The sequence below is a fragment of the Poromitra crassiceps genome (assembly GCF_964638095.1).
Source record: "Poromitra crassiceps genome assembly, chromosome: 7".
Taxonomy (NCBI): Eukaryota; Metazoa; Chordata; class Actinopteri; order Beryciformes; family Melamphaidae; genus Poromitra; species Poromitra crassiceps.
Genome location: NC_139628.1, coordinates 47802953 through 47830452, shown reverse-complemented (window position 1 = coordinate 47830452; position 27500 = coordinate 47802953). Strand labels below are relative to the sequence as shown.

Sequence of the window (27500 nt, the reverse complement as noted above, 5' to 3'; positions counted from 1 at the left end):
AAGACACATGGAGGACGGATTGCCATCTGATCGGCCAAACCACCTGCGGAGGTGGTCAGGGACGCATTGTGACCACATTGAACACAAGTGTAAATGCAATGTGCCCTCTCAATCTGCATACAGCAACTATTATGCAGATTGAGAGGACACCCGTGTTGGGTGATCAGATTGCAATCAGATTGCAATTATGTGCATAATAGTAGTGCGACTTCTCTTATTAGGATCAGTTCCAGTGATATCGGAAAAGAAACAAAATCCACTGCATCCCTAGAACAGAGGTTCTCAAATGTTTTTCAGCCAAGGACCCCTTACAAGATAGAAAATATACTGGGGACCCCCTCATTCTGATTTGTGATTTTAGGCTATCTTAATTGTTTCCATGGTAACATGCTTGACTTTGAAATTGATAGGTTTGTTAGATTAGAATGTAATCCATGAACAATTTTAGATTTGAAGCATACAATATTTTCATTGAACTATGAAGCTTTTGCAACAATTAAAGTTATTTTTATTTTCCTGAAAACTTTTCGCGGACCCCCTGGCAAAGTGCCACGGCCCCCTGGGGGTCCCCAGACCCCCATTTGAGAACCACTGCCCTAGAGTACACCCCCCACAAGGGACCCTATAGCTGGAACTCCCTGGAGAATCTCTGGGAGCCCCCTCGAGGACCACTGGAGCCCTCAATGGCCCCTTGAAGGTTCCCAGACCCCCTCTTTGAGAACCTAAATAGTACAAAATACCTGAACTAAAAAAAAGAAAAAGAAAAGTGGAAAGGTTCCGTGGGATGATATCTGGAGCTGTCATGAGAAGATTACCAGGGGATTAGCTCAGATTATGATACCTTCCCTCCCCTGTTCTCCTGTGCTTTGAAAGTTTCAGCTCATTACATGTAATTATTGTCACACCTCCGCCGCCCCGGGCGTGTGCAGACTCATCTCGGCCGCCTGAAAGCAGCTGTTAATGGGCGATACCTGCTCTGATGGTCGCTGTCTCTCATCCCCCCCCCCCCCCCCCCCCCCCGCCCTCCTCCTCTCCAGTCTAACCGGGTCCATTTGCATTGGTGACAAATTAGCAAAGGCTTTCTGCAGCACAATGTGGCTCTCCATAGGGGGGTGACGGCCCAGAGAAGACTGTGTGTGTGTGTGTGTGTGTGTGTGTGTGTGTGTGTGTGCGTGTGTGTGTGTGTGTGCGGCCAGCTCTCACACACCAGTCCCTCCACTCACATGTCCCAATCTGACACCTCCCAATTCAATCTTATAGTTTTTAACATTATTATGGAGATTTAAAAAAATATATATGCAGATGTATTTAGAAGACATGCAGCAACAACAAAAAAAGAAAGAAAAAAAAGCCTACAGTAGGGCCTATGTTCCCTCTAAATTAAGACTGGTAATGGTATTATTTGTTAGGGTTTAAGTGAGTTAACTAGCTTGCTGTAATTCACTCTAAATCAAGGCCTTGCGTAATGTAAAAGTAGTAGCCTAATCCATATTTTATATTATCTTCAAAATTTCTTTTTGCATTCTTTTATTTTTTTTTAACTTTATGCTTTCCGTTAGTTTTAATCAAATTAAAGTATAGCCTAATAGGCATATGAATTTATTCTGGTGATTATTTAATTTTGTCTAATTTATATTCTATTCTATTCTATTGTGTCTATTTATTAGGCATGTATTTATTTACCTTATGCAGGCCAATTTTATTCATGCATTCATTCCATGTCGGAATTTTATGCAGTTCAGCAATAGAAGCTTATTCTTGAACAGCAGCCAGACAAAGGGGGTTGCTAAGCAGCATAGTGGTATGCATGGTGATTTTCGGTTAATTAATATTTAAATGATGAGGTCACAGATGTCTTAAGTCTTCAAACTTCAGTCCAATAAGAACTGTGGACTGGAACTATCCGTTTAATTGACAGAAATAAGTCATCTTAACAAAAATAGTTCTATAGGCTGCAGTTGTAGGCGAGCAGAGAATGGATCTTTATAGGCTTGTGCCATATAGCAGAGGCCTTTATGATGCTGTAAGGAAGTGGTTCTCAACGTGGGGTCCGGGGGACCACTGGGGGTCCATGGGGCTTCAGCTGATGAAGTATTAAACTTCAGCATTATTTCATTTACAAGAAGTTAACACAGTTAGAGAATGTAGAAGAAGGACTGCATGTTTTAATTTCACTTTTATCATATAGTTTCTCTGTTCTTTCTCCACCTACAGATAGTCACTTATCTCTCCACCTACAGACAGTCATTTCTGTTGTCTCTCCACCTACAGAGAGTCATGTCTGTTATCTCTCCATCTACAGACAGTCATGTCTGTTGTCTCTCCACCTACAGACAGTCACTGGATTCTGGACAAAATCATATCTAACAATAAAAATCTTCTCAGATTTGGGGTCAGAGAGACAAAATCTCTCGTGGCCCTATATAATGTGGACACATTTTGGATCCTTGAGTTGAAAAAGGTCGAGAAACACTCCTGCAAAGAACCATTTAAGAACCAATGAGATGTTTTAAACAATCGGTTATTACTAATCTGGTTTCTTTAATCTGATTGACTTTGTTTCTGTTTTCACAAATCAGATTATGGTTCCATATAGGACCACTGCACCCTAACGAACTACAGAATCTAACGGGAACCCTCACAGGGTGTAACGAAGTAGGGTGGGAACTGTGCCCACCAAAGGGCGGGGTAATCTCTGTGGACCGACCAACAGAGCAACCTATAGAACTGATGCTCACAGCTCAAAATATGTTGTTGTTGTTGTTGTTGTTGTTGATGATCAAGTATTTTTTGTTTTTCTCCTGTTTTCTCCCCAATTGTACTTGGTCAATTCCCCCGCTGTCCTGGTTGTTGCTCCACCCCCCTCTGCCGATCTTGGGAGAGTTGTAGACTAGCACATGCTTCCTCTGATACATGTGCAGTCGCCAGCTGCTTCTTTTCACCTGACAGCGAGGAGTCACACCGGCAGGATGTTCGTTGCGCGTGGGAGGATCGCCCCCCGCGGTCTCCCGGGCAGAACGTGGACTCAAGTCGGCGTGGAGTCACGTGACCTCTCTGGAGTCACGTGACCTCTCTGGCCGTTGGAGAGAGAGGCTCTGGAGCCCTGTGATGTTTCCATTGTGGTGTTTTCCAATCCACTCATCTTCACGACGCACCAAAGAAATGAGGGGATTCGAAACATTATGGGAATGGAGGGGGGGGGGGGGGCACCCAGCTTGATGGGGGGGAGGGGGGGGGGGCACCCAGCTTGATGGAAAGGAGGGGAAATCTGAATGAACAGAAATTAAGTGGGATGAAATCAAGAATGTAAGGGGTGGGTGGAGGGTAGAGTGAGGGCGAGAGAGAGCTGGTGAAGATGGTGGGCTTGAGGGAGAGAGAGAGCGAGAGAAGAAAAGTTTTTGGAAGAGAGAGAGAGGGGGGTGGATGATGGAGGGGTGGTGGTGGTGGTGGTGGTGGTGGTGGGGTGGTTTTGGGTGACAGGCCTCATTGAATGGACCCCCCCTCCCTCTCTCTTCTCATGCAAAGCAGCTGCCCCCCGCTCAGCCCCGACTCAGCCTCCCAGCCATCCGTCACACAGCAGAAAGACCTTGGCAGGGCCTTTACGAGCCTCCCACTCGCATAACCCCCCCCCCCCCCCCCCCCCCCCCCCCACACACACACACACACACACATCCAACCCCCCGCCCCCCCCCCCCCCCCCCCCCCCTGGTTGGATTGTGGTTGGGGGGGGGGGGGGGGTGAAAGTGCGTTGGGGAAGAAGGGCCACCTAGGCTGAGAGAGCGGGGCTGGAGAGACGTAACGTGTTATGAAGGCCCGGGACCAACCTGATATTGGGATGAGGTGGGGGGGCAGCAGGGGGTTAACCTGTACTGGGATGGGGGGTGATGATGAGGGGGTTGGAGGATGGATGGATGATGGAGGGCGAAAAAGAAAAAGGAAACTCTGAGGTGGGAGAAAAAGTGTTGGTGGGGTGTTAGTAGGGCTGCATGGTATAATACCTTTGAAGAGAGTGACCCAAATTACCCGGTACCAAGTAGGATTCCGAACTTCTCCAGTCAAATGATACCTGCTGCATTCCATCCTTTGTATGGTTTGTATGGTTTTGCTCACAGCCAATCACCATGAGTATTCTCAATTGAATGCGATGTGTGATTGGCCCACTACTGCAGTAGCTACAACCCATACATCTGTGGTGGTGAAGTCGAGTGTGGTGTATGACGGAGTTGGCAGTTCAGCGTGGCCAAATGCCCTCCAATATATGTATATATATATATATATATAGATATATATATATATCTATCTATATATATATATATATATATATATATATCTATCTATCTATATAGATATATATCTATATATCTATATAGATATAGATATATTTTATACTGTATATATAAATAAATGAATTAGACTAGTGTATTGGTATCGATACCACTTTAAGGGTACTGGAAATTGGTACTGGTAGTACGTATTGTACTGGTATCATAATTTTTAAACGATACCCAGCCCTATAGTGGGGTGGGACTGGGAGTTACAGGTTGAGGACAGCTGGAGAGGAGCGCTGTGTGTGTGTGTGTGTGTGTGTGTGTGTGTGTGTGTGTGTGTGTGTGTGTGTGTGTGTGTGTGTGTGCGTGCGTGCGTGCGTGCGTGCGTGCGCGCATATGTGTGTGTGTGTGTGTGTGTGTGTATGCACGCATGTGTGTGTGTGTGTGTGTGTGTGTGTGTGTATGGGTGGAGGGGGTGCATGTTGGCAGTCACTTTGCATGACAGTGTGCCGCATGGATGTGTTTAACATCTGCCTCAGTGTGGATGTGGATGGATGGAGATAGGCATCTGTGTGTGTGTGTGTGTGTGTGTGTGTGTGTGTGTGTGTGTGTGTGTGTGTGTGTGCGTGTGCGTGCGTGTGGTGTGTGTGTGCGTGTGGTGTGTGTGCGTGTGTGTGTGTGTGTGTGTGGTGTGTGTGTGCATGTGTGGAGGAGAAGGTGCTGTGTACCCTTAGGTGCCCATGAACTGTCTAACCCGTTATATTTGATTCCCTGTCATTTTAATATAATTTGTGGAAGCAAACAAAGAATTGTGTGTGTGTGTGTGTGTGTGTGTGTGGTGTGTGTGTGTGTGTGTGTGTTGTAGTGTTGCCAGATCTCGCGAGGGAAACAAGCTGGGGGGAAGGGGGAGGGGACATAAAATGGCTCCATACTGCTCGTCTGGCATAATCAAAGCCAACTTGACTTAGAAATATGTCATTTACACCATGTTTTTAGCTGAAACCTTTACTATAGCCGTGAGCTGAAAGTCGTGAGTTCACTTTCACTAAATCAGTGGTAAAAACAGGGTGTAAATGATGTCTTTTCAAGTCAACTTGGCACCTCAGGGCTTCTGGAGACTTAGGACAGACGAGCAATATGTTGTGTTTTTTTTTTTTTACGTTTGAAAGTTGCTCACCATGCACTTCAATTGTTTAGGAGAATGCTGTAACTGTTTCCCTGGAAAACTCCACAAACATTTTGTGGACTAAAACAAAACTAAACCCTGTCCTTCCACTGGCATGGAGGTGAGTAGATAATGACTACATTTTCATATTTGGATGAACTTATGCTTTAAGACCTGGTCGCTTGTTTCTCTCGCGAGATCTGGCAACACTGGCGTGTGTGTGTGTGTGTGTGACAGAGAGAGAGAGAGACAGAGAGAGAGAGAGAGAGAGAGTGTTAAGGAATGTCCAACAAAAGAAGCCTTTAGGATTAAGTCATTATTGGCTCCTAGAAAGCGATGGTCTATTTTGCTTAATTGGCAGCCCAACCTGCTGAATGCTTTAATAAGAACATCTGACAGGGAAAAAAGTCTGGCCTGGTTCCAATATTGAGTTCAAAAACATAAATTTGACGTATATAACTTGATGCATCCTACACAGTATCTCGACATGTATGCATTCGTATCGCTCCATGTCAAATACAATAAAATAGAAATAGGCGACACCACTTTTTGCCAAAGAATCTCTTCGATCAGCTTTGGATCATCTTCAGTAATTGGTTAAAAATCATAAATTACATTGAAATGTGTGTAGGTTGCACATTGTCAGTGCATAACTACTATAATAGAGCACGATAGAACACAATGTAGGAATTTGAAACGGAATGTCATTTTCTAGCATCACAACCCAGTGCAGTGTTTTCTATTTAGTGCATTTTCTGTCTAATTGTTTATTATATTATTTAATATATAACTTCCATGGAAGACAGACCTCCAAAATATATTTCTATTGTAAATACTTTTATACAACTCATATATTTCTTTGTGTTTCTTCTAAACCTCTTCCATTTTTGATACGCCCCTTTTATAATTTGACATTTTATTATGAGCAATGCCAAATTCCTATGTGTAAAGATACTCTGCCAATAAAACTCATTCTGGTTGTTTATCTGTGCTTCTAATAGGATTATAATCTGTTTCTATTGCAGCACAACACACAAGAATTAGCCGTAATCTCCCTTTAGGAAATGCTTTCCTCGATTATGTGGCAAAGAACGACCTCTACTGGATGGTCGGTACAACTGCACCCATGATGTCATGAAAGGAGCCAATATTCTCTACTCATATATTCATAAATTAGTTGTCAACTATTAAATTAATCACCAACTATATATATCTATCTATATATCTATCAATAACCACTGTTGCTATATATCTATATATCAATATAGACACTGAATATCATGCATCTGCAGTTTATATCAATCCCAGATAATTCTGGTTTAAATGCATTTCAATTCCGTGTGAAATGGTCCATACTTTCATGGTTATCCCGCTCAGTATGAGTGACTGCTGCCCTCCAGTGGTCACTAGGCAAACTCCACCACTTCAACACCATTTTACTGATGAGAGTCCCCCCCACAGCCTCCATGTCAAACTCCATGACCGAAAGCTGTTCATCCTCACAGGCGTGTGCATGTCTGGTCAGAGAACCATCTAACGCCATGAATGTTAATGTGACAAGTTCATTAATACCTTCTGCTGTATTCCTGTAAACTGACACATTTGTTCAACTTGGGGTCCTGGGACCTGCAGGGATCTTTGAGGGGGGTCCCCAGAAAATGGATGAATTGTTAAACTTAGTTATTATTCCATTTACAAGAAGTTAACACAATTAGATTATGTACAAAAATGACTGGACCATAAATTAGCTCATCTCCATCTACAATACTGTCATGGGATTGTGCACAAAGTTACATCTAGCAATAATAAACATTCTCAGATTTGACAAAATCTCATCAATGGCCCTGATGTGGACTAAATTAGGGGTCCTTGATATGAAAAAGGTTGAGAATCACTGGAATACAATCTCCAAATTCAATATTCCAGGAACTCCATGACCAGATAGATTCGGCTGTGAATGAGCCTATTCACTTATTGTAATTAGAAGACACTACAAACACCTTCTCACACCGTTTGACTGATGAAGCAATGCAGAGGCAAGTTTTCACTTGTTAAAAAGGAGAAATACCTTTATTTTTAAGACCATTAAAATAAATACTATACAGAATCCAATGTAGAAAAGTTGTTACATGGCTTCTGTCTCAAAAAGGTTAACAATTCCATCACATTTTTAATAAATTCCTTTTAAAAAATAGCACTGACCATAAACCCCAGAATATTACCATTCTCCTAACCCAAACCCCCCCACCCCTTCATGACAGGCATTTTTTAACATAAAAAATAAAGAAAAGAAAAAAGACAATGGTATAATCTCTATATACTCAATCATAATGCAGTTTGGTCCTTTCATGTCAAAGACCCCCTCTAACATTTTGGTGAGGTAGGACAAAAGTGACACCACCTTCTCAAATAGCCGATTGCTGGGGAGAGAAAATAAAAAATAAACAAAGGATATCAAGAGCTAGTGATGAAAATCCAACCAGGTCGTGAAGTCGAAAGGGCGAATTCTCCACAAACTCGCCGTGTTTGGCCTCCAAACGTGTGTCGGCACCATAAAGTCGGTCTCAAACTGAATAGAAATGCTACCTCACAACTTTGACTATACAAGTTAAGCAATATGAACAAGAATCGCACAGCAGAGAAAAGATCAAAGGGGGAAGCAAGTCATCGTGAGGATTTACTATACAGGTCTTTTTATTGAAGATGCCCTGTGTATCGAAGCCCCCAAACCCCCTTATCTTCACATGATCAGAGACTTTCTCCATAAGATATGTTACCAGCTTGTTTCTGCAAGTACACTGAAGGTTGTTACTGTAAGTACTATTCTGCTCAAATGTAACACTAAGATATCAATTTAATTGAGAACATTCTTTATTTAGACAAGACTGAGCTGCAGTCTTCGAGTCAATCCCGGTTCCTTCTGTCAACATTACATCAGTTGAAGGACAAAGAGTTTGCCGCCACAGTGTACGGTGGCCTGGAAGTGCAAACTGCATCTCACAAAATAAGTCGTCAAAAATCTGAAAATGGATTGACCAAACAAATTCATCAGCATAATGCTACCTCTAACATGCTAATGCTAAAACTTCCATTGTCTGACTTGGATGACACTAACTTAGCCAAGTTATTAGCATAATGTTAACGATAACAATAATGCCAAGATGCTTATGCTAACGCCAAAGTCCTCTCACAAGTAGCATTAGAACGTCAACATTAGCATTAAGATTGTTGAATTTGCACGGTGATTTTTTTAAATAAGTTTGTGAAATGTTAAATTTATGAAATATCAATGCATTTTCTGACTCGATCCTTTTGTAAAATGTGGTTCTGCTTAGCGCCTCGGGTACATCGTAACAACTTCATACTTAACTCGCTCAACATTTCAAGTAAAAAAAAAAAAAACAATCTGCATGCATGTTTGTCGTCAAAGAAACATTCGCACTGAAATGTTCTGCAGATTAGCGCTGGATGCTTTTAGTCTGGTTTTGGGGGAGTGGGATTAGACGAAGAGGAAAAGTTAAGGCCTTGATTTGGAATAAGGGGCCACCGGGAAGACAGGATGAGGTCAGCAACTCATCCTTCCCTCATCGATGGCCATAAAAAACTATTTCAAAAGGGTCGGAATTTCAATTCAAAGGGAACAAGGATAGGATCAGGCCTGGAGTCTTCTTCCCTGTAATACGGATAGGGGGAAAGCCACGGCGGAATTTCGTGGAGAAGGAAGTTCTTATGGAGAATTCCGATCAGTAATGACTTGAGGTTTAAGGGGGACGGGGTTGGACAAAGGGCGGGCGGATTCGTCTAGATGAGGTCGGCCACGTTCATGGGCATCTCCTCCACCGTGGTGTTGTAGAAGGTCTCAATGTCCCTCAGGGTTCGCTTGTCATCCTCTGTCACCATGTTGATGGCCACGCCCTTCCTGCCGAAACGACCGCCGCGGCCAATCCTGACGGAGAGAAGGGAGTTCGTCTGGGGTCAGGTTCACGGTACGCCCACATGCATTAGGCCAGTGGTTCTCTAACTTTTTTGGCTTCAGTACCCTCTTTCCCTGATTTCTGAATCCAAGTACACCCCCTTTACCTGACCACAACATTTTGCTTAGGAAACGGCAAGAGAAAACTATAGCATTATGATGCAATGAATGATAACCCACATTTTGAAAAATATAACATTACAAAATAAGAAATGGAGTGAACAAGCTGCAATTAGTGCCTCCCGAGCAGATTTATTTTAACGTTTCATTTTAATCTTTCTCAAAAGAGACTAAACATTAGCGCCAAATCTGGAGACTTCGGGATTAACATTACCAGCAAGCAGGAGTAAGCAGACAATGACGATAGCTCGGTAAGTCCTGCTAGCATCAATGCTAAGTTAGCAAAGTTGACCAAACATTTGGGAGGGAGGAGTGTAATCTGCCATTAAGTCGTAGGTCAGGGACTAAAGCCCAGCCACTGTGGAGAGCAGATAGTGTTTAATGTACCAAAGAACATTCAGTCCTTCACCAACATAGCGGCTGGGAGGAGAGGGAACCTTGGAATGGACTTAAAAACAAAGCCATTTAGTTGACGTGGTAACAGAGCTGTGCTGCAGTGTTGAGATTTTTTGTTTTGTAAAGGCAGAGGAGCTGAAGTCGCGCTGTAACTAGTCTCATCAGGGAGCGAGCGAAGCGCAGCTGAAGCAGACGGCTAATTATTATGGACGTTATGCTAAGCACATTTCCAGAGATGGCCTGCAGTGACAACAGAATACACACGCAGGCTTAGCTATGTATAACCAACGATACTTGCTGGTCTAACCAGAGATGAACAGTGCAGCCACACTGCAGCACAGAAAGAGCACCTGTAATTTACGCCGGCGCACACTGAAACCGAATACCGAATGTAGGGGGTCACCTCTGATGATGCGATAAGACTGCCACATTTTGATTCAATTCCATACAAGTACACATCCTTGTTTTATTATCCAGGGTTTCAGTCACATTTTAATACCTCGTGGTCTAAACCAGAAACGGGTTCAAAAACGGTTTGCTTTTACCTGTGGATGTAGTTCTCCCTGTTGGTGGGCAGGTCGTAGTTGATGACCAGGGAGACCTGCTGGACATCGATACCTCTGGCCTGAGGAGGGAGGGACACGCGAGCAATCAGTCACAGCACCATCATGTCAGCCATCACTATCGCTTGTGTCGGAATAGTAGACACGGTTTAGAGGTCTTTGAAACATTAAAGATGGATGTCCCGAGCAACGTTACATTATTCATTATTTTTATCCGTTTACAAGCACACAACTTCTGTCTGTCACCACCTCCCGCTTCTGTACAAAGGGTCGCCCTAAAGACTGGATTGGTTGTTTTTTTAACTCCCAATAGTTTCCACCCAGTTTTAACAAACGAAAGCTGGGAGAAGTTCTCAGTTTTTAGTTGAAACGCACGAATAGAGACTGAGAACTGCGTTTAGGAGACTCTTGACCTGCTGCTACATCTAACTGTCATTATGGAAAAGGTGAAGGGTCAGTTTCACATAGGAGGGGCAAAGTTAACAAAGCCATGACAACAGCCACCCTGGGCTTCCACCAAGGACTTCACAACTCAACACGACAAAATGATGAAAGACTACAATACCCAGCAGCTTTGTTGCAAACCAATGCCTTGCCATTACCTAACCTCAGACAGCAAAGTTGACCAAACATTTGGGAGGGAGGAGTGTAATCTGCCATTAAGTCGTAAGTCAGGGACTGAAGCCCAGCCACTGTGGAGAGCAGATAGTGTTTAATGTACCAAGGAACATTCAGTCCTTCACCAACACAGCAGCTGGGAGGAGAGGGAACCTTGGAATGGACTCAAAAACAAACCCGTTTAGTTCGTGTGGTAGTAATGGGATTAAAAGGCGTAGGAACCGGAGACTATTAAGTGAGGCGAGACAAAACCTCAGGGAAACCAGTGCAGAGCAGTTAGTAGGTGTTGTACTAGGAACACGACACCGCTTCAACACGGCAAACTAGCATCCACCATGTAAAAATAGCAGAGGAATGTTTTGGTGCCGTGCCATGTCAACGACATACCCGGGAGGGGAGTTCATCTCTAACCCCACTACAGCAGGACAGTGGAAAGAGTTGTTACAGATCCTAAAACTGGAATGTAATGTTAAGTGACCCCTTTGGAATTCAACTGTACTTTAACCTGTCATTAGAAGGTTTTTTAGGTGAACTATGGAACAGTTTAATTTCACTACAACTTAATTCACAAGAAATTATTCAAATTAAGAGAATGCATCGGCAATGAAAAATCATAATCCTCTGGAATAGCACTAATCAAAATGGGGTTGCATGGTAGACATGTGACAATCCCTGGTCTAGCCAACCAGTAGCTGTAATGTGTGTGTGTGTGTGTGTGTGTGTGTGGACGTACCAGCAGGTCGGTGGTGATGAGGACCCGACTGGAGCCAGAGCGGAACTCCCTCATGATCAAGTCTCTCTCCTTCTGGTCCATGTCCCCGTGCTGCAAGACAAGAGCGAGAACGACGATGACGACTACTACACAGAAAGGCCTGGGAGGAACGCACAGAACTGGGAGAATAGCCTACACTTCAGCTTACACTGCAATAGCCCAAATTAAGTAACCGCTAACACTACAACTGATTGAAAAGGAATGATAGCAGCGGGCAGACAACGAGCATCACTTTGTGTCCATAGCATGAACCAGCCTTTTCCTCACTGAGCAGAGCTGACTGGGATGAATATGGGCTGCTTCACTCTTCCCCTGCCAGATTAAGATCCGGTGCCATGAGAGGACACTGCCTTGCCCAAAGGCAGGGGAGGAAGACGCACACGAGCGCCACATGATGCTTGTGCGTGTGGGAAGATGTAAGCAGCGATATTAAGCAACAGAAGTTACGGTACGTAAACTCTCCGCGTAACTCCGTGCCCATGATGTTATAATACACGGTGCCACACGCCACTACAAATAAATATCATCGACTTGTGTAAATGTCCTATTAGTTTCAGTTCAATAAAGCAATATTATTATTCAAAGTCTGTTTTTAATCGGCCATAGTACATAAAAAAAAAGGGGGGAGGGGATTAATAATGTGAAATACCGTTAACATGATATTTTGGGAGTGTCCCATAGTGTGACATTTCCTATCACTACATCCCTACACAGGTGACAAACATGGCAGCTAACCCAAAGTCAGTGCAGGGAGCAAAGTGAGAAAGTGAGCATCATCTACTGCAGAGTTAAACGTGAAGGTGACCAAGTTGCAGCAAATGAGCAGTTATCCCATTCCTCCATATGTGGACATAACGTTAATCCCTCTGTCTCCGTGTGTGTGTGTGTGTGTGTATATATATGGGGGGGCGGGTCTTACCAGGGCGGAGACTGTGAAGTCCCTGGCATGCATCTTCTCCGTGAGCCAGTCCACCTTCCTCCTGGTGTTGATGAAGATGACAGCCTGGGTGATGGTCAGGGTTTCGTACAGATCACACAGAGTGTCCAGCTTCCACTCCTGAGAAGAAGACCACAGCGGTCAGTCACGCACGCAGCCAGACACCATCCTCAACTTTCTAAGCAGTTGGGAGTTCTTCGAAAAAAGGCAAATGTCAAAAAATGTGTAATTCGTTGACACATTAAAGAGCAACCTAACGCCAAACCATGTGTAAAGCCTGATGGTTGTACTCTGTAAGAGCAGTGGTTCTCAAAGACCCCTAAACCGATACAAATTAGACCACAGAGGCCATAAGATGTTTGCTTTCAGATGTTTTACTGAACAGTAGGTATAATTTCAGTTGACCAATATTTTCTGTGCTTGACTACAGGCCTGCTGCATTCAGTGCTAGGGGGTGTTTTCAAGACTTGTGAGGCTGTATTCAGATAGTGATGTTTCTGATCATTGCTCTGGATCCCTGGTGTCCTGACTGATTCTGGCCAGCAGAACGCCAACCAGAGCAGCAGAACACACAGGGGGGTTTCCGGAGTCAGTTGACACGCATGGATTTCATCATTATACAGCTTTTTTTTTTTTTACAAACTACAGTAAATGGCTTTCTTTAGTCTTTCTTTACTCTAAGTTTTCCCTGCAAGTTAGGAATAGCAATACTCAAGCAGCAAGTCATTTTGCTTGAGGGGATCTTGTGCACCTTTTTGTTGTGGACCCGCTAGAGCCCCCTTGAGGGACCCGTGGGGGTCCCTGGACCCCACTTTGAGAACCACAGCTATAGAAGGCATCAACAGCCAATAGATTTACAATTTCAGTCACCTGCTTTCCCCCCCATTAGATGTCAAGCTTTACACACATCTGAGTTTATGGTTACGTTCCTCTTTAATAAGTCCACTTAATAAGTAAAGTTGCACCTCATCCAAATCGACTGCAACTTTTTCAGCCTTGTGAGCTCAAAAAATTTATGTTTTCCAGCCCCGGTTTCCCCACCTCCTTCTCCACGTTGATGTAGAACTGGCGGATACCCTCCAGGGTCAGCTCCTCCTTCTTGACCAGGATGCGGATGGGCTCACGCATGAACTTCTTGGTGACCTCCAGGACGTCGGCGGGCATGGTGGCAGAGAGGAGCACAACCTAGAGATGGGGGGCGAAGGGGAGCGGTGAGTGTAATCTGCCATTAAGTCGTAAGTCGGGACTGACGCCCGGCCACTGTGGAGAGCAGATGGGTTTCTCTACCAAAGAACATTCAGTCCTTCACCAACACAAGCAGCTGGGAGGAGAGGGAACCTTGGACCACATGCAAAAATCATTAAGAGCACAACAGCAAAAATGTTTCGGACATTAAGCACAAGGCAGAGTGACTGCGCCGTCAGCTTACCTGCGTGCTGCTTCCTAGCTTCTGGAAGATCTCGTAGATCTGGTCCTTGAACCCTCGACTCAGCATCTCATCGGCCTCGTCCAGCACAAACATCTTGATGTACTTGGCCGCTGGGGACAAGGAGGACGGTACAACTCGGTCAATTCACTAGACCAGATGCAAAAAGAGTTGTTTTGCACCACTCATGGGATTTTTTTCCCGCTCTATTTGAGCATACCATTTTCTGGGGCCAGGTACATAATAAAATGTAAAATTTGTTCAGTTTGTTTCCATTAGGGATTTAATAGTTTCATATAGTCTAGGTCTTCAGTGTAATCTCACTGTCATGTGTCATATCTCTCGCATATAGTCTAGTCTTGTGTAATCTCGTTGTCACGTCATATCTCTTGGGACACATTTGCTGATAAAAATCATTTACATTAAGGCCATCAGCTCCAGATGTGCCATAAGTATGCATTTTAGGGCCAGCACTCCTGGTTGTTTGGCCGGCTGATAAGCTCCGCCTATAAACTCAACCAGGAAGTGTGCACTGTGGCTGATTGATGCAGTGCAGATGCCCTCCGATCGACCGGTTGTAGAGTCAGTAGAATTTCAGCCGACCAATATTTTCTTTTAGTTTGAGAAACAGGCCTGTTGCATTCAGTGCTAGTGAGGCCAGTGTTTTAAAGACTTGTGAGGCTGTATTCAGATAGTGATGTTTCTGATCATTGCTCTGGAGCCCTGGTGTCCTGACTGATTCTGGCCGGCAGAACGCCAACCAGAGCAGCAGAACACTCAGGGGGGTTTCCTGAGTCAGTTGACACGCATGGATTTCATCATTATACAGCTTTTTTTTTTTTAACAAACAACAGTACGTCGTTTTCTTTACCTTAAGTTTTCCCTGCGAGTTAGGAAGAGCAATACTCAAGCAGCAAGTCCAACATTATGCTAGGGGATCTCGTCAAACTGAAGGCAAGTCTGGCCTTTGCTGACACTCAACTCCTTCAGAATGATTTTATTAATAGTGAAAAATTCTCAATTCAGGTGAACCCAGTGTAGGACAGATCAATTAACCTCTGATGACAGATGAGGTTGACTTACAGAGGAATTTGCGGTTGAGCATGTCAAAGACGCGGCCAGGGGTTCCCACCACGATGTGGGGGGCCTCGGCCTGGAGCTTTTGGACTTCACTGCGGACGTTGGTCCCTCCGATACAGGCGTGGCAACCGGCTCCCATGTAGTCGCCCAGGGCCAGGATCACCTTCTGGATCTGACGGGCAGAGATGAACAAAGGACGGACAACATTAAACACCATTTCAAAGGGGTATTGCTGTCAGAGCATGAACATACTGTACATTAGCCTTCAAACACTAGTTTTAACACTACCAGGCCAATTTAATTTCACAAATCAAATTTACAGTTTACAAATTCTTGGCTCCATCCCCAATCTCCTTTCCACAGCTGAAGTGTGAAGTGACCCACCTGCTGAGCCAGCTCCCTGGTGGGGGCCAGGACCAGAGCCTGGGTGGCCTTCATCTCCACGTCGATTTGCTGCAGGATGGAGATGGCGAAGGTGGCCGTCTTCCCAGTGCCTGACTGGGCCTGAGCGATAACATCATAACCTGCACACAAGACACCACCCTCCATCAGGCTTTGGTAAAAGCAAAAGTCAAACCACAGTGTTCGCTGTGCATAGGAACTGGAGGGAGGAGGCACAAAAAAAAAACAGAATACACAACTGTTTTCGTGAATATAGATTGATCCAGGGGCACGCTCTGGGGATATCAAATTGAGCACTTTCCAATGACAAGCTATTTTTTTGTGAAACTCAGAAAGCGCCAGCCATTCATTTCTGAATGTTTAAATGCCTTTTAATGCCGTCAGCCCGGCTGACGCTTTGCTCAGGGAAATAATTTTAGGACTGTGGCACCAACCAATTTGTCCTGCTATGCTGCTACTATTAACGAGTAGCTTTGTGTACTTGTAGTTTTGAGTGTTTCTTAAAGTGAGTACAGCTTTTACTCTTCATAAGTATGAGAAACTTGTCGGCCAAATGTGGAGCCAAAATTGTGTAGTCACTTGCAATAAACGGTCCGTCAGCAAGGAGGAAGCGAGTATCTGCCTGTACTTTGTGCACTTCCTCATTGCAATAAAATAAGTGTGCCATGCTTTTTTACAATTGCATGGGAGAGGATTGTATCTAATTTTGTATTTTCTAAAAAATACATTTTACTCCTGAGGACGTTTTAAATGTATAAACTAAAACTTTACCTTTAAAAAAAAACTTAGATCCAAAACAAACTCAAAACAAGTTAAATCCCACTAGGGACAATTAGTTACAAGCAGCATGTTGTACACAAACTAACATCCAACAGCTGCAGCATACTAACAAATAATACAGCAAGGAGCTAAAATGTGGAATAACAATGTAATGTTGAGTGGATTTTTACAAAAAGGTAATTTTACTTCTAGTCAAGTAAGATTTCAGTAAGGTAACATGCTACGTTAGTAGGATGTTTCAGTCCTCTCTCCACCTCTGGTTAATACCTTGACAAAAAAGAATGCATTCAGAATATAACCCAAGCCAACTGGCTACAGTATTGCAATGGCCAGATGGCTAGTAGTCACTTTGTGTCCATAGCATGAACCAGCCTTTTTCTCACTGAGCAGAGCTGACTGGGATGAATATGGGCTGCTTCACTCTTCCCCTGCCAGATTAAGATCCGGTGCCATGAACGGACACTGCCTTGCCCAAAGGCAGGGGGAAGACCTACTAGCTTCACATGATAATGTATGTTTGCACTAGTCATCGCTTTCCTGAAAACCCTCCCAGAAAGCCCTTCATCTTTTTGGGGCTCTCCAAACATTTACAATATGAAGATTGCTATACTTGGGTTTGTTTCAAACATTTTACAGTCCAGGTTGTTTCTCCAAGTTAAGATTCTTAGTGCAGGTTATATGACTCACCCTTGATACAAGGGATAATGGCTCTCTGCTGGATGGCCGAGGGCTTCTCAAAACCATAGGCATAGATTCCCCTGAGGAGAGTCTCACGCAGGTTCATCTCATCAAAACTATCCGTGATCTGGGTCCAGTTGCTCTGGAGAGGAAAGAGAGAAAACTTAATTTTCTTGAAAGAAGAAAAAAGTAGGATAAACACTTTTACTAATATTTATCTAGAAGTGACCAGTTACCAGAAAATCTACCCAACATTTCCTCATAATTTGTTCACACATGTTGTTACTGCCAACCAGTTAGTTTTGGCAGAAAAGACAGACTAACCAATCATATAAAATCAAATTTAAGAGCAAAAATTGTTGTTTGCAAGGACACTATCAATTTGACATGTTTGAGTTCAGAATATAAACCTGTTACAAGCCAAATGGCTACAGTATTTCAATGGCCAGATGGCTAGTAGGCACTTTGTGTCCATAGCATGAACCAGCCTCTTTCTCACTGAGCAGAGCGGACTGGGATGAATATGGGCTGCTTCACTCTTCCCCTGCCAGATTAAGATCCCGTGCCATGAACGGACACTGCCTTGCCCAAAGGCAGGGGGAAGACCTGCTAGCATAGTAGCGGGTTGTCATGACAACAGCACTTTGTTGGGCACATTTGTGAAATATGGTGTACAGCAGCACAGGACTCACCTCAATGATGCCATCTGGCTCCATGCCCTCTGGGCCATTGTCTCTGGGACTGTGGGTGACAGATGAAGGCATTAGTTTTACTCCCTGAGGGACAACACAGGCTGGCCTCACTTCCTCTCACTCAGCATACAATAAAGAAAAAACTCAATCTAGCGTCAAATTCACCCTCCTACTTTGAATACTCCTACACCAGACTTCAAGCTTTGTAACGTTCAGAGCATTCCAGAGCTTTCTTGGCAGGGTTGCATGTACAAACTGCTTCCATAAATGTACCACTTTTGCCGTTTTCTAAACGGTGTTAGCAGCGTTTAGGGTGGAGTTCCTTATACCGGGAAATGACCTAATGAATACCAGGTATTATTAGCAATTGAATGAATAGCTATTTGTCAAGCTAGACTTTGAACAAGCACGGCAGGCAGGAATCCAGTCTCTATCGCCCTGTCTGGTGGGGAGTTCGGGAAAAGGCCTCCGGTGACTTTTCCACAGTCCGCCATTTCTATTCCACACATCCAAGATGGTCGATCACCAACGGCACAGAGAAAAGCCGGTACACGCTAGCAGCAGGTGACCGAGCCAAGCTAACCAGCTCGCTTTCATTCCACGTTAGGAAATTTGCCGCTTTTTACATTTCGCCGTAACATTCCATGGCTCCAGAGCCATTTAAATAATGACAGGCCTCGACACTGGACGTACCGAGTGTGCGGGAATCAGGCCAGGCGTCCGCGGCTAGCTCGGGGTACGGGCCTTGTCCAGTTTCGACAGGCCCTTTCCAGAAACGTGTTATGTCAGCGAAACATATTGGCTCCCACAGACAGAAACCGCTCTCTTGGCTCATACAGACGGCCCATCCTCTCTCATACACAGAACACAAATGCGGGGGCGCTGACAGAAGCATCCAGCGGCCTACGTTACCGGCATTGTCTTAGCCACCAGCTAACGCTATCATGGCCATGTGCGCTCAAATCTTAAAAAAAAACTTAAAATGGCACCGATCAGCCACACCAACAGGTTTAATCTACTGCGGGCCCACACAGGAACTCAAGTCTATGTCGAAATACCGACAATTTACATTTAATTAAATCAGCGATATAAAGATAAGACGCGAGGCAGGAAGGCCCAGACCAGGACCTTTCACGTGCTCGACTAGGCGCCGGTGCATGTACCGGAGCTGCGTTCAAGAACAGCAGCGTTCGCTGTCATTCGTGCTACTAAACTACATTTTACGTATGCTAATCCGCCCAGTAAAAACCCACTCCAACTCAACATCAAATTGACGACAAATCAAGAGATCTAGCGAGTCGCCGTTAACGTTTTATGGCTAACGTTAGTTAACAGGCAGGGGCCAGGAGCCTTGGGCAAGCTAAGGGGACTATCGTTAGCGGTACGACTCGACTCGAGCACCAGAGAACCGGGCTGCTTACACTCCAAACACACATATTAACACCCCGAAAGGTCCTCCATATTAAACGCTACATTTACCAGCGTTGACAAATAAACAACTTAAAAACACACACAACATTGGTCTCTGAAAGTCCATAAAAGGCTCCGCTTACCTATCATCATATTCAGCCGACATTATTACAAAGGAAGAGACTGTGGCAGAAATGTGTTATATACGTCGACGTGACACGGAAAGAAGCCTTCTCATTGCAGCCGAACGCCGTCATTCAACTGTAACCCCGCCCACAGTGACGTGTGATTGGCCCGCTCATGCGTCACTCAAAAGTGGGCCGACCCAAAGTGTCTATGCGTGTGCTTGTTTGTGTGACTACCAGCAGGTCAGAGGGGCGGAGTTGACAGTTTATCAACTACCACGGTGGGCCCTAGCGAGAGCCCCGCTCGCCCGTGCCATGTCGTGTTACAATTTGTATGCCCTCTTCGAGTAAGACACTCACCGATTCGCGTCTGCCTGCTCGACTCAGCCATTGGTCAGCGTAGACAACAGGTCGACTTTTATTGGGTGTTTCCTTCATTTCTTTTGTTTCCTGGTCGTGCTGGGTTTGTGCGTCACGAGCCACAGCAGTGACACAACCACAACCCGCTGGCTGCCTGTGTTGCAATCACAATCTGGAGAACATCACCTACTTATGAGTCACACTGTAGTCATTAGATGACTCTCTCTAGGCTGTGTTTCATAAGTTTGACAGATCATCACTTACCAGTCTGTAATGCAGTGTTGGTCAACTAAACAGAAAATGTAATAAGTTATTACTACACTCAACCTAATACAATTACTTTACTTATTACTTGTGGTATCAAAAGTTACGTTACTCGTTACTATTACTTTTGCTATACCCCCACCACCACCTTCCGAAAAGAAAAAGTGACAGGCAGCTCCCTTTAGAACTGAATCCACTTTATTGTAACAATCATTAACTTAATTGTAATGTAAATAATCTCCAGTGATTTCATGTGCTCGTCTATTATATTGGTAGCCATCAATACACATTCTGCTGACATCTGGCCAGTGTCTGAAACATAAAGGACCACAATGGAAATAAGTCTGTGACTTTATGTGCCCCTTGCACGTTTGTCATCACGTGAAATGTAATCAAATAAAACGGAACTAAAAAATTGAACAAAAGGAATGCAACATCAAATCCTGTGCACCTGTAGGCTAATTAAAAACTACAACAGATACAACCGTACCCAACTGACGGCCATGCAGAAAGCTCTGTCAAAGAGAAACACGCTCACGTCTTTGCCATGTATGTTTATTCTTAGCAACCATAATGCGTAGAAGATATATAAAACAATTATGTTGCATCACTCCTGCTTGAAAAAAAATCAAACAATAAAAACAAAAAAATAGAACACAGAGCTATCAACAAAGTTGTCTTTAGTTACAAAAAGAAGAGTAGAGGAGGGCAACACCACTGCGATCATACGGTAATCTGCTCTGTTAGCCGTCGTGGTCCTGACCAAAATGTGGCTCAAAATGTCAAAGAAATACCAAACGGAGAGAACCAAACCTTTTTTTTTTTGTACTTATTTACTCCAAAAATATGAAACAAATTTGTTGTCCTCCTTTTAACACTTTTTTTTTAAACGATAAGCATAGTAGCAACACATTTACTGACAAAGATAAAAACCGACGGAGAGAGAGAACATGAACGAAATGTGAAGATTGAATTCATCCGCGGCTTCTTCAGGCCAATTCTGTTTTGTGTTTGGAGGGGCGGTAATTCATAGAGAGGCCAGACTCCCAAATGAAGCTGCTGAATTGGTGTGGCTGGGAAGAGTAAAGGAGGGGATGTTGATGTCACAGGGGTCTAGATATATGCTGCGCTCCATACTCGTCTTCGAGTCCGAAAAAGACGTCTTACTTGGAAAAAAAACACTTCAAATAAGAATTCCAAGTAGTAAACACTCCACAGCACTACTAGCATGTTTATAATATTCAAAATACACTTCGAGTTCCTTTTTCAGCATCACATGACCTTGTCTATCAAAAGAGCTGTGTGGTAATGGTTAAACATTAGAAATATAAAACTGTGCTTACAGTTGGAAATTCTATGCTGTTGAGCATAGTTCTGTGTCAAACAAGCAGGTTAAATGTGGCCAAATATCGTTGGAAGTAGCATTCGCTGTTACGTGGGGAACAGTATTTTACTCTACTAGCTAACGTTGCCAATATAGTTGAAGTCGCTGCTAAAATGGAGAACAATATTTGACACTAACATTGTCTAGCCGTTACGTGGCTAACAGTATTTGACGCTGGGAACATTTTATAGTGTGGGTGGACGTGTTTCTGCCCTGGTTTTTCCAAGCTAAGCTGTGATATTCTGACTTTTCGACTCGAATGGAACGCAGCACCAGGGTTTGGTGGATGGAACCGTAGCGGCATCAAAATACAGTGCAACTACTTAAACACAAGCTTATGCAGACCGGTTCAAATCCCCCCGCCCCACACACACACACACACCTTTACTCAGTATTCAGACAGATGCAGTGAAAAGTAGTAGACCGGGTGGAACCTTGCTTTCGTCTACCTAGGCATGGTTCGGTGTAAAAAAAAAAAATTAAAACCGGGTCGATCTTATACAATAAAACGCACCTAACCGGTAGACCGAATTTTACTACTAAGGTGTTGCACTTTGAGCAGCGGTTCCCAGTGGAGCACATAAATGACTGTAGTGCGACTCCAGTCCACTTGGTGGCAATAATGCACCTCTAAACTGGTTTGCCAACCACCAATAAACACAAAATAAAAAGAAGAACAAATGAACGGTGCTTAACGTGTCGACGCATGTCGGTTCAGCCGGTTGGCATGAAATCAAACCGTTTTAAACTCGTACACCGGACCGGACCAACCGGTGAACCGCAAATCGACCCATGCCTACGTCTACCATCTGGAGCGGACACTACAGATATCTCACTCCATTAACCTTCTTCGTGCTCACATTTAAGCAGTTCAGACTGATGGAGGCAAGTGGACTACAACAACATGGAAGATTAGCACATTCCCAAAATGGAAGCTAGTCTTGGCCTCTGTCAACCACAAAGGAATAAGCCAGAACTGTCACAGGCGAGAGAAAGGCAAGAGAGAGAAAGAGCCTACAAATTAAGCTTAAAGAGACAGTTCACCCCCAAATCAAAAACACATTTTCCCTCTTACCTGTAATGCTATTTCTCCATTCTAGATGGTTTTGGTGAGTTTCTGAGTTTTGGAGATATCGGTTATGGTGCTCAAAGTGCCAAAAAACAACACCACACATCTGAAAAACTCAACAGCAATGTCTCTTTCCAGAAATCATAACCCGGTTACTTAACACAATCAATAGACCTTGTTGTGAGCAGTTTCGTGCAGCAACTGTTTTCTTTCAACCATACGTATTGGAGAGAAGGCAGACATGTCTACGGCCGATCTCCAAAACTCGGGCAACTCGCACCAAAACCATCTAGATGGATAAATAGCACAACAGGTAAGAGGGAAAATATCTAGTTTGATTTTGGGACAAACTGTCCCTTTAAAAAATGAAATCGCCTGTGTGTGTGTTGGGGGTGGGTGAGTAGCAGTAGAAGAAGAAGAAATGTCTCTGGATGTTGTCGTGAGAGGAGGGGGAAAAAAGTTATTTTTGAAAAGTTCCTCTTTTTTTTTCTCCAGTCAATCATTTTGCTCCCCTTGTCCTTCACTCTGTATATCCACTGGAGGCCACTGCCTCAGGGTGAAGTCCATCAGATCAGCTTTCGACGGGCAACTCCACCCTGCTGTGGGCCTTCCTGTGGGCCTTTGGGGGGTGGGGGCGGGTGGTGGTGGTGGTGGTTGGGGCGGAGGCGGGGTCACAGGGTGAGCTTGCAGTGACACAGTTCTTTGTAAATCTGCCTCCTCAGCCGGGGCATGTCCTGCTGGCCGAACACAAACGGCTGCCCTAGTGCCAGACACTTGCAGTACTGGAGGAGCGGTGGAGGGTGAAGGAAGAGCGAGAGGAGAAACATGTTAAGTCACCTGACCTCACATAGTCACCTGACCTCACATAAGTCACCTGACCTCACGTCGCCTTTGTTTCTGATACATTTGCATTAACAGTTCTGTTCCGTTTATAGCCCCTTATCACACAAGCGTGTCTCAAAGGGCTTTACATAGCATCATCACAGTCATAAACTACATAATATATCTACACACAACTTAGGTTACATACATCATATACATACTACATTTTACTAGATTATGTACATTACGATACTACACAAACACAGCATATCTTTAGACTGTGGGAGGAAACTCCACAAAGACAGGACCGGAGTGGAGATTCGAACCCCGAAGTTGACCTTTTGGATATAAAATGTCATAATCTTGACCACCAAATTGTAATTGGTTCATCCTTGAGTCCAAGTGTGCCAGATGTAATGAGTGAAATTGCCTCAAGGTGTTCCTGAGATATCGCGTTAACGAGAAGAGGACGGACAACCCAAAAACATAGTGCCTCTGGCCACAGCTGTCGCCGGCGGACGCATAAACAAAACTAGCTTATATTTTTAATTCCTTAAAGTAGCCCCCTTTGCCTTGATGTGAAGGCAAATGTTTCCCATGTATCCCTGATTAGACATGTTATTTGTATCTGTTGCTTGTTTTTAGTCGTTTCCTGTGGACTCCTATTGTCAGCATCTTTGGGTGATTGAAAAGCGCTATACAAATTATATTAATTAATATTATTATTAATGATAATAATTATTATTATTATTATTAGTTGATTGCAGTGTGAATGCAGTGTGGACATGAGACACTCACCTGTAGTACAAAAGCCCCACAGTCACTGTCGTTGTTCTGACGACCCACATTCTGCAACACACACACACCCCATCCGCGATATTAATTATTAATTAATAATGTGCAATGCACATTACATAACATACCCGATCAGAGGAAGACATTTTTCAAAAATATTCCAACAGATGTCACTGTATTGTAGACACACACACACACACACACTTATTTATTTTATTTATTAAGTTAGAGATCAAAACAAACCATCTCACCATTTTGAAAAAGGGTGTCCATCCCGTCAAAAAGTCTGGCTGGTCTTTTTTGACGGCCTCGGCCTGCAGGTACTGGTAAATGTGCTGAAAAGAAGACAGCGAATGAGGATCAAAGGAAAAGGACGACGCAGAAACAAAACCTGCTAAATCCCTTAGGCTTATAATGAGATTCAATGGAGAGTTTTTGGGTCCAGAGAGCCGTGAATAAATCAAATGCTGTGAGATCCCTCGTGTCTGGAAGGCTAACTCCGGGAAATACCCCGGCCTGAATTAACAGGGACAGTCCAGACTTCATGTTTGGAAATGGCTCATCATGGTGTTTGGAATGTGGTTAAAATGACTGATTGGATCATTCCAGGTGAGCGCACCTTTGGGCAGCGTCTGTTGAGTGTGCGCTGGGAGTCAAAGTAAGTGATGGCTCGGCGAGGGATGTCCACGCTGACCAGCGACCAGTGCACCTCCAGGTGGATGGGGATCAACAACAGATCTTTCTGGAAGATGTCCACCTGAAGGAGGGAACGAGAGACAGAAGCTGTGTTTCCATTACTGTTTTTCGCAAAAGAATTGCGATATTTCTACAACTTCGACAATGTACAATTGCGACTTGTAGGCGTTTCCATTGAAGTTGCGTTTGAGTGATTCCCCGTTGCAGCAGCTGCCACAGTGATTACGCACGGGGATCTGCCCCATATCCCGTCCCCTGCATGCTCAAATCCAACCAATGGTCAATGCAAATCCCAACATGAAGTTACAATGCATATAAACGAGCCTGATTATCAATTCAAAAGAAAATGAGTCGCAAAATGTTGCTGGCTGCGTGAATGCAGTCAGCGCGACAGGCAGAGGAAAAAAGGTAGCCTAATAGCCTACAACTGGTCCGATTTAGAGATGGAGGGGGGAAAAGGCTGATTTGGTTCTATAATTGCACCTGAAACGTGTGCAATGTATTAGCCTACTCACAGTCACTGTATTCACTTCAGACAGCACCACCGCACCAGTGTGTGCTTTTCATCCTCTCATCTCGCCGCTGTGCCAAATGCGCGCACACAGGCAGCCTGCTGTCACCATGGACCGATTTCTGCCATTAAACATTATCTAATTTGCCCGGCTACGCTTTTGCATAACACTCGTCTTTCTGCTAGGTAGCGTTGCTTCAAAGTTTTCCACTTGCTGCGGAGGTTTTGACACGGCTATCGAACCTTACTTACCAAACTTATTTTCCGCTCCTTTTCCAAGGGATAATATGGGTCACATGACGTGCAAATGCGAAAAATGTGTTTCCATTACACTTTTGCGATAAACTTCTATATCGACACGTCTGAAAAACCACCTCATGAGAGCGAAAAAACTTTTTGCGATATTTGGGAGGTTTTTCGAAATTCACGTGTTTCCATTACCCAATTTCTATTGCGATATTTAGATTTTGCGCATTTCTGAGGGTAATGGAAACACAACTAGAGACATTGGGTGAAGGGGGGGCGGACAGGCAGGCGGAAGAAGTATAATATAACCCCACCCCCCCACACACACACAAAAACAGCTCTTCATAATGGCAGGACTGCAGAAAGATGTCCCCCCAAAATTACTCATCTGTCTCCCTAGCCTGGGTAAACCCAGCCTTCAACGTGATGTCACAGGCCTGTAGCGTAAGTTTGACTGATAGCACATAGACGTCACGTGGAGGCTGGGTTTACCCAGGCTACTGTCTCCCTGCGGGATGGAGCACTTTCTAGTGGATTTCACTCGAGTTTAAATTAGTCACTTCCTGTGTGCAGAGAATTTGCCACCAGTGACCATATGGACAGCGGAATGCCATGTAATTTGGGCAGACAGAGTGAATCTCTGGCGTTTCACTTTGTGAGCTGGAGCAGTCTTCTCTGTTCAGCTCCACTGTGATATAGGCTGATAAGAATGCTGGATTTGTACATGAACATCTTGTAATGTCGAGTGCAACTTCAATTTGAAAATCCTCTCAATCGTCTGACTGAAAAACTGACAGACAGAGTGAGGAGGGTGAATCTGACGATCTGACATCAACTTACATTTTTCGTCCACCGTTTGACTCCTTCGTAGCCTTTTGTCCTTAGCTTATCATAAAAGAAGCTGTTGAAAAAGTGAACCTGAAGAAGAGAACAGGGAAGACTCAGATTGTGCCATACAGGACAAAGAAAAACACTACTTGTTGCCATCAAGGAATAGAAAAGTAATCTAAGTGATGATTTTATGGATACGTAGTTAGGGATGGGAATTGATAAGATTTTAGCGATTCCGATTCCATTTTCGATTCTGCCTATCGATCCGATTCCTTATCGATTCTCATTGGGCAAGGAAAAAAAAAAAGAGTACAAACGGGTTTATTAACATTAATTTTCTTTTATATTATTATCATTATAATTATGTATTCTTATTCAGCTCTGAGATCAGATTGCTCTTTTCAATCCCATACCAAGCAGGGATCAGTGTCTGTTAAACTGGCTTTGTTTGGGGGTTTGTATTTTGGGTTGAGCATCTTTGTCATCTCCCTATAGAAAATATATGGTGGGAATGAATGAAACAGAACTAGTGGTTAGAATGACAACATGCAACTTTGACATTTTACTTTAGCTGGCATGTCAGACAAACTAGTCACTGCTCGGTGACATTCGTTTACCCTCGCCTCGTCATTTTACTCTTCCCTGCCTGGGTGAATGGAGGGGCTAGAAGTGCGCAGCACAAGAAGTACTCGCTGCAGCCTCTGACCCAGAGCGACTACCAGCCTCTGAACCAGTCTGACTCTGAACGTCATCATCCTCTAAATTAAATGGATGGAAATGGAGTATTGGTGAAATCTGGTTTACGCAATGAAACAAATGGCACAAACAATAAACACACAATAGACAGGGTCTGGAGGAGCGCTAACGTTAGCCGCGCTGCTGTTAGCCACGTTATCGTCACTCCGTAGCACATCAGAAACGTGACATTCCTCCAAAATTATTGCATGCTGTGTGGACAAATGTTTCTGCATATTGCTAGTATTTCCCCCCTTTGACGAAATAGAGGTTTTGCAAGCATTGCAAGTGGCACTGTGGTCATCGTTTTGCTTCTGCCTAGACGGTGGCTAGACCGGTGGCTGCGGTCTAAACAAAACAAGGCTGCGTTGCGTGCGTGTCG

General features: G+C 44.1%; 2 protein-coding genes across 2 annotated transcripts in view; both read right to left on the bottom strand.

The window, feature by feature from the left end:
* Positions 1 to 7480: 7480 nt before the first annotated feature.
* eif4a1a (eukaryotic translation initiation factor 4A1A) lies at positions 7481 to 19494 on the bottom strand. Its single transcript, XM_083640575.1, has 11 exons — positions 19424 to 19494; positions 17871 to 17919; positions 17188 to 17320; positions 15703 to 15842; positions 15322 to 15490; positions 14242 to 14351; positions 13854 to 13997; positions 12795 to 12932; positions 11837 to 11926; positions 10468 to 10547; positions 7481 to 9379 (listed from the first exon to the last, which is right to left on the bottom strand). Exons 1-11 carry the CDS (start codon positions 19444 to 19446, stop codon positions 9235 to 9237), a joined length of 1221 nt encoding a protein of 406 aa, XP_083496701.1. The 5' UTR covers positions 19447 to 19494; the 3' UTR covers positions 7481 to 9234.
* Positions 19495 to 20574: 1080 nt separating this feature from the next.
* The window catches only part of senp3b (SUMO specific peptidase 3b), a 22421-nt gene continuing 15495 nt past the window's right edge, over positions 20575 to 27500 (bottom strand). The window contains exons 10-14 of the mRNA XM_083639877.1: positions 26393 to 26470; positions 24719 to 24856; positions 24351 to 24434; positions 24103 to 24153; positions 20575 to 23264 (exon numbers count right to left, since the gene is read on the bottom strand). Coding sequence (XP_083496003.1) covers positions 23154 to 23264; positions 24103 to 24153; positions 24351 to 24434; positions 24719 to 24856; positions 26393 to 26470 — 462 coding nt within the window. The 3' untranslated portion in view covers positions 20575 to 23153. The remainder of the gene's footprint in view (positions 23265 to 24102; positions 24154 to 24350; positions 24435 to 24718; positions 24857 to 26392; positions 26471 to 27500) is intronic.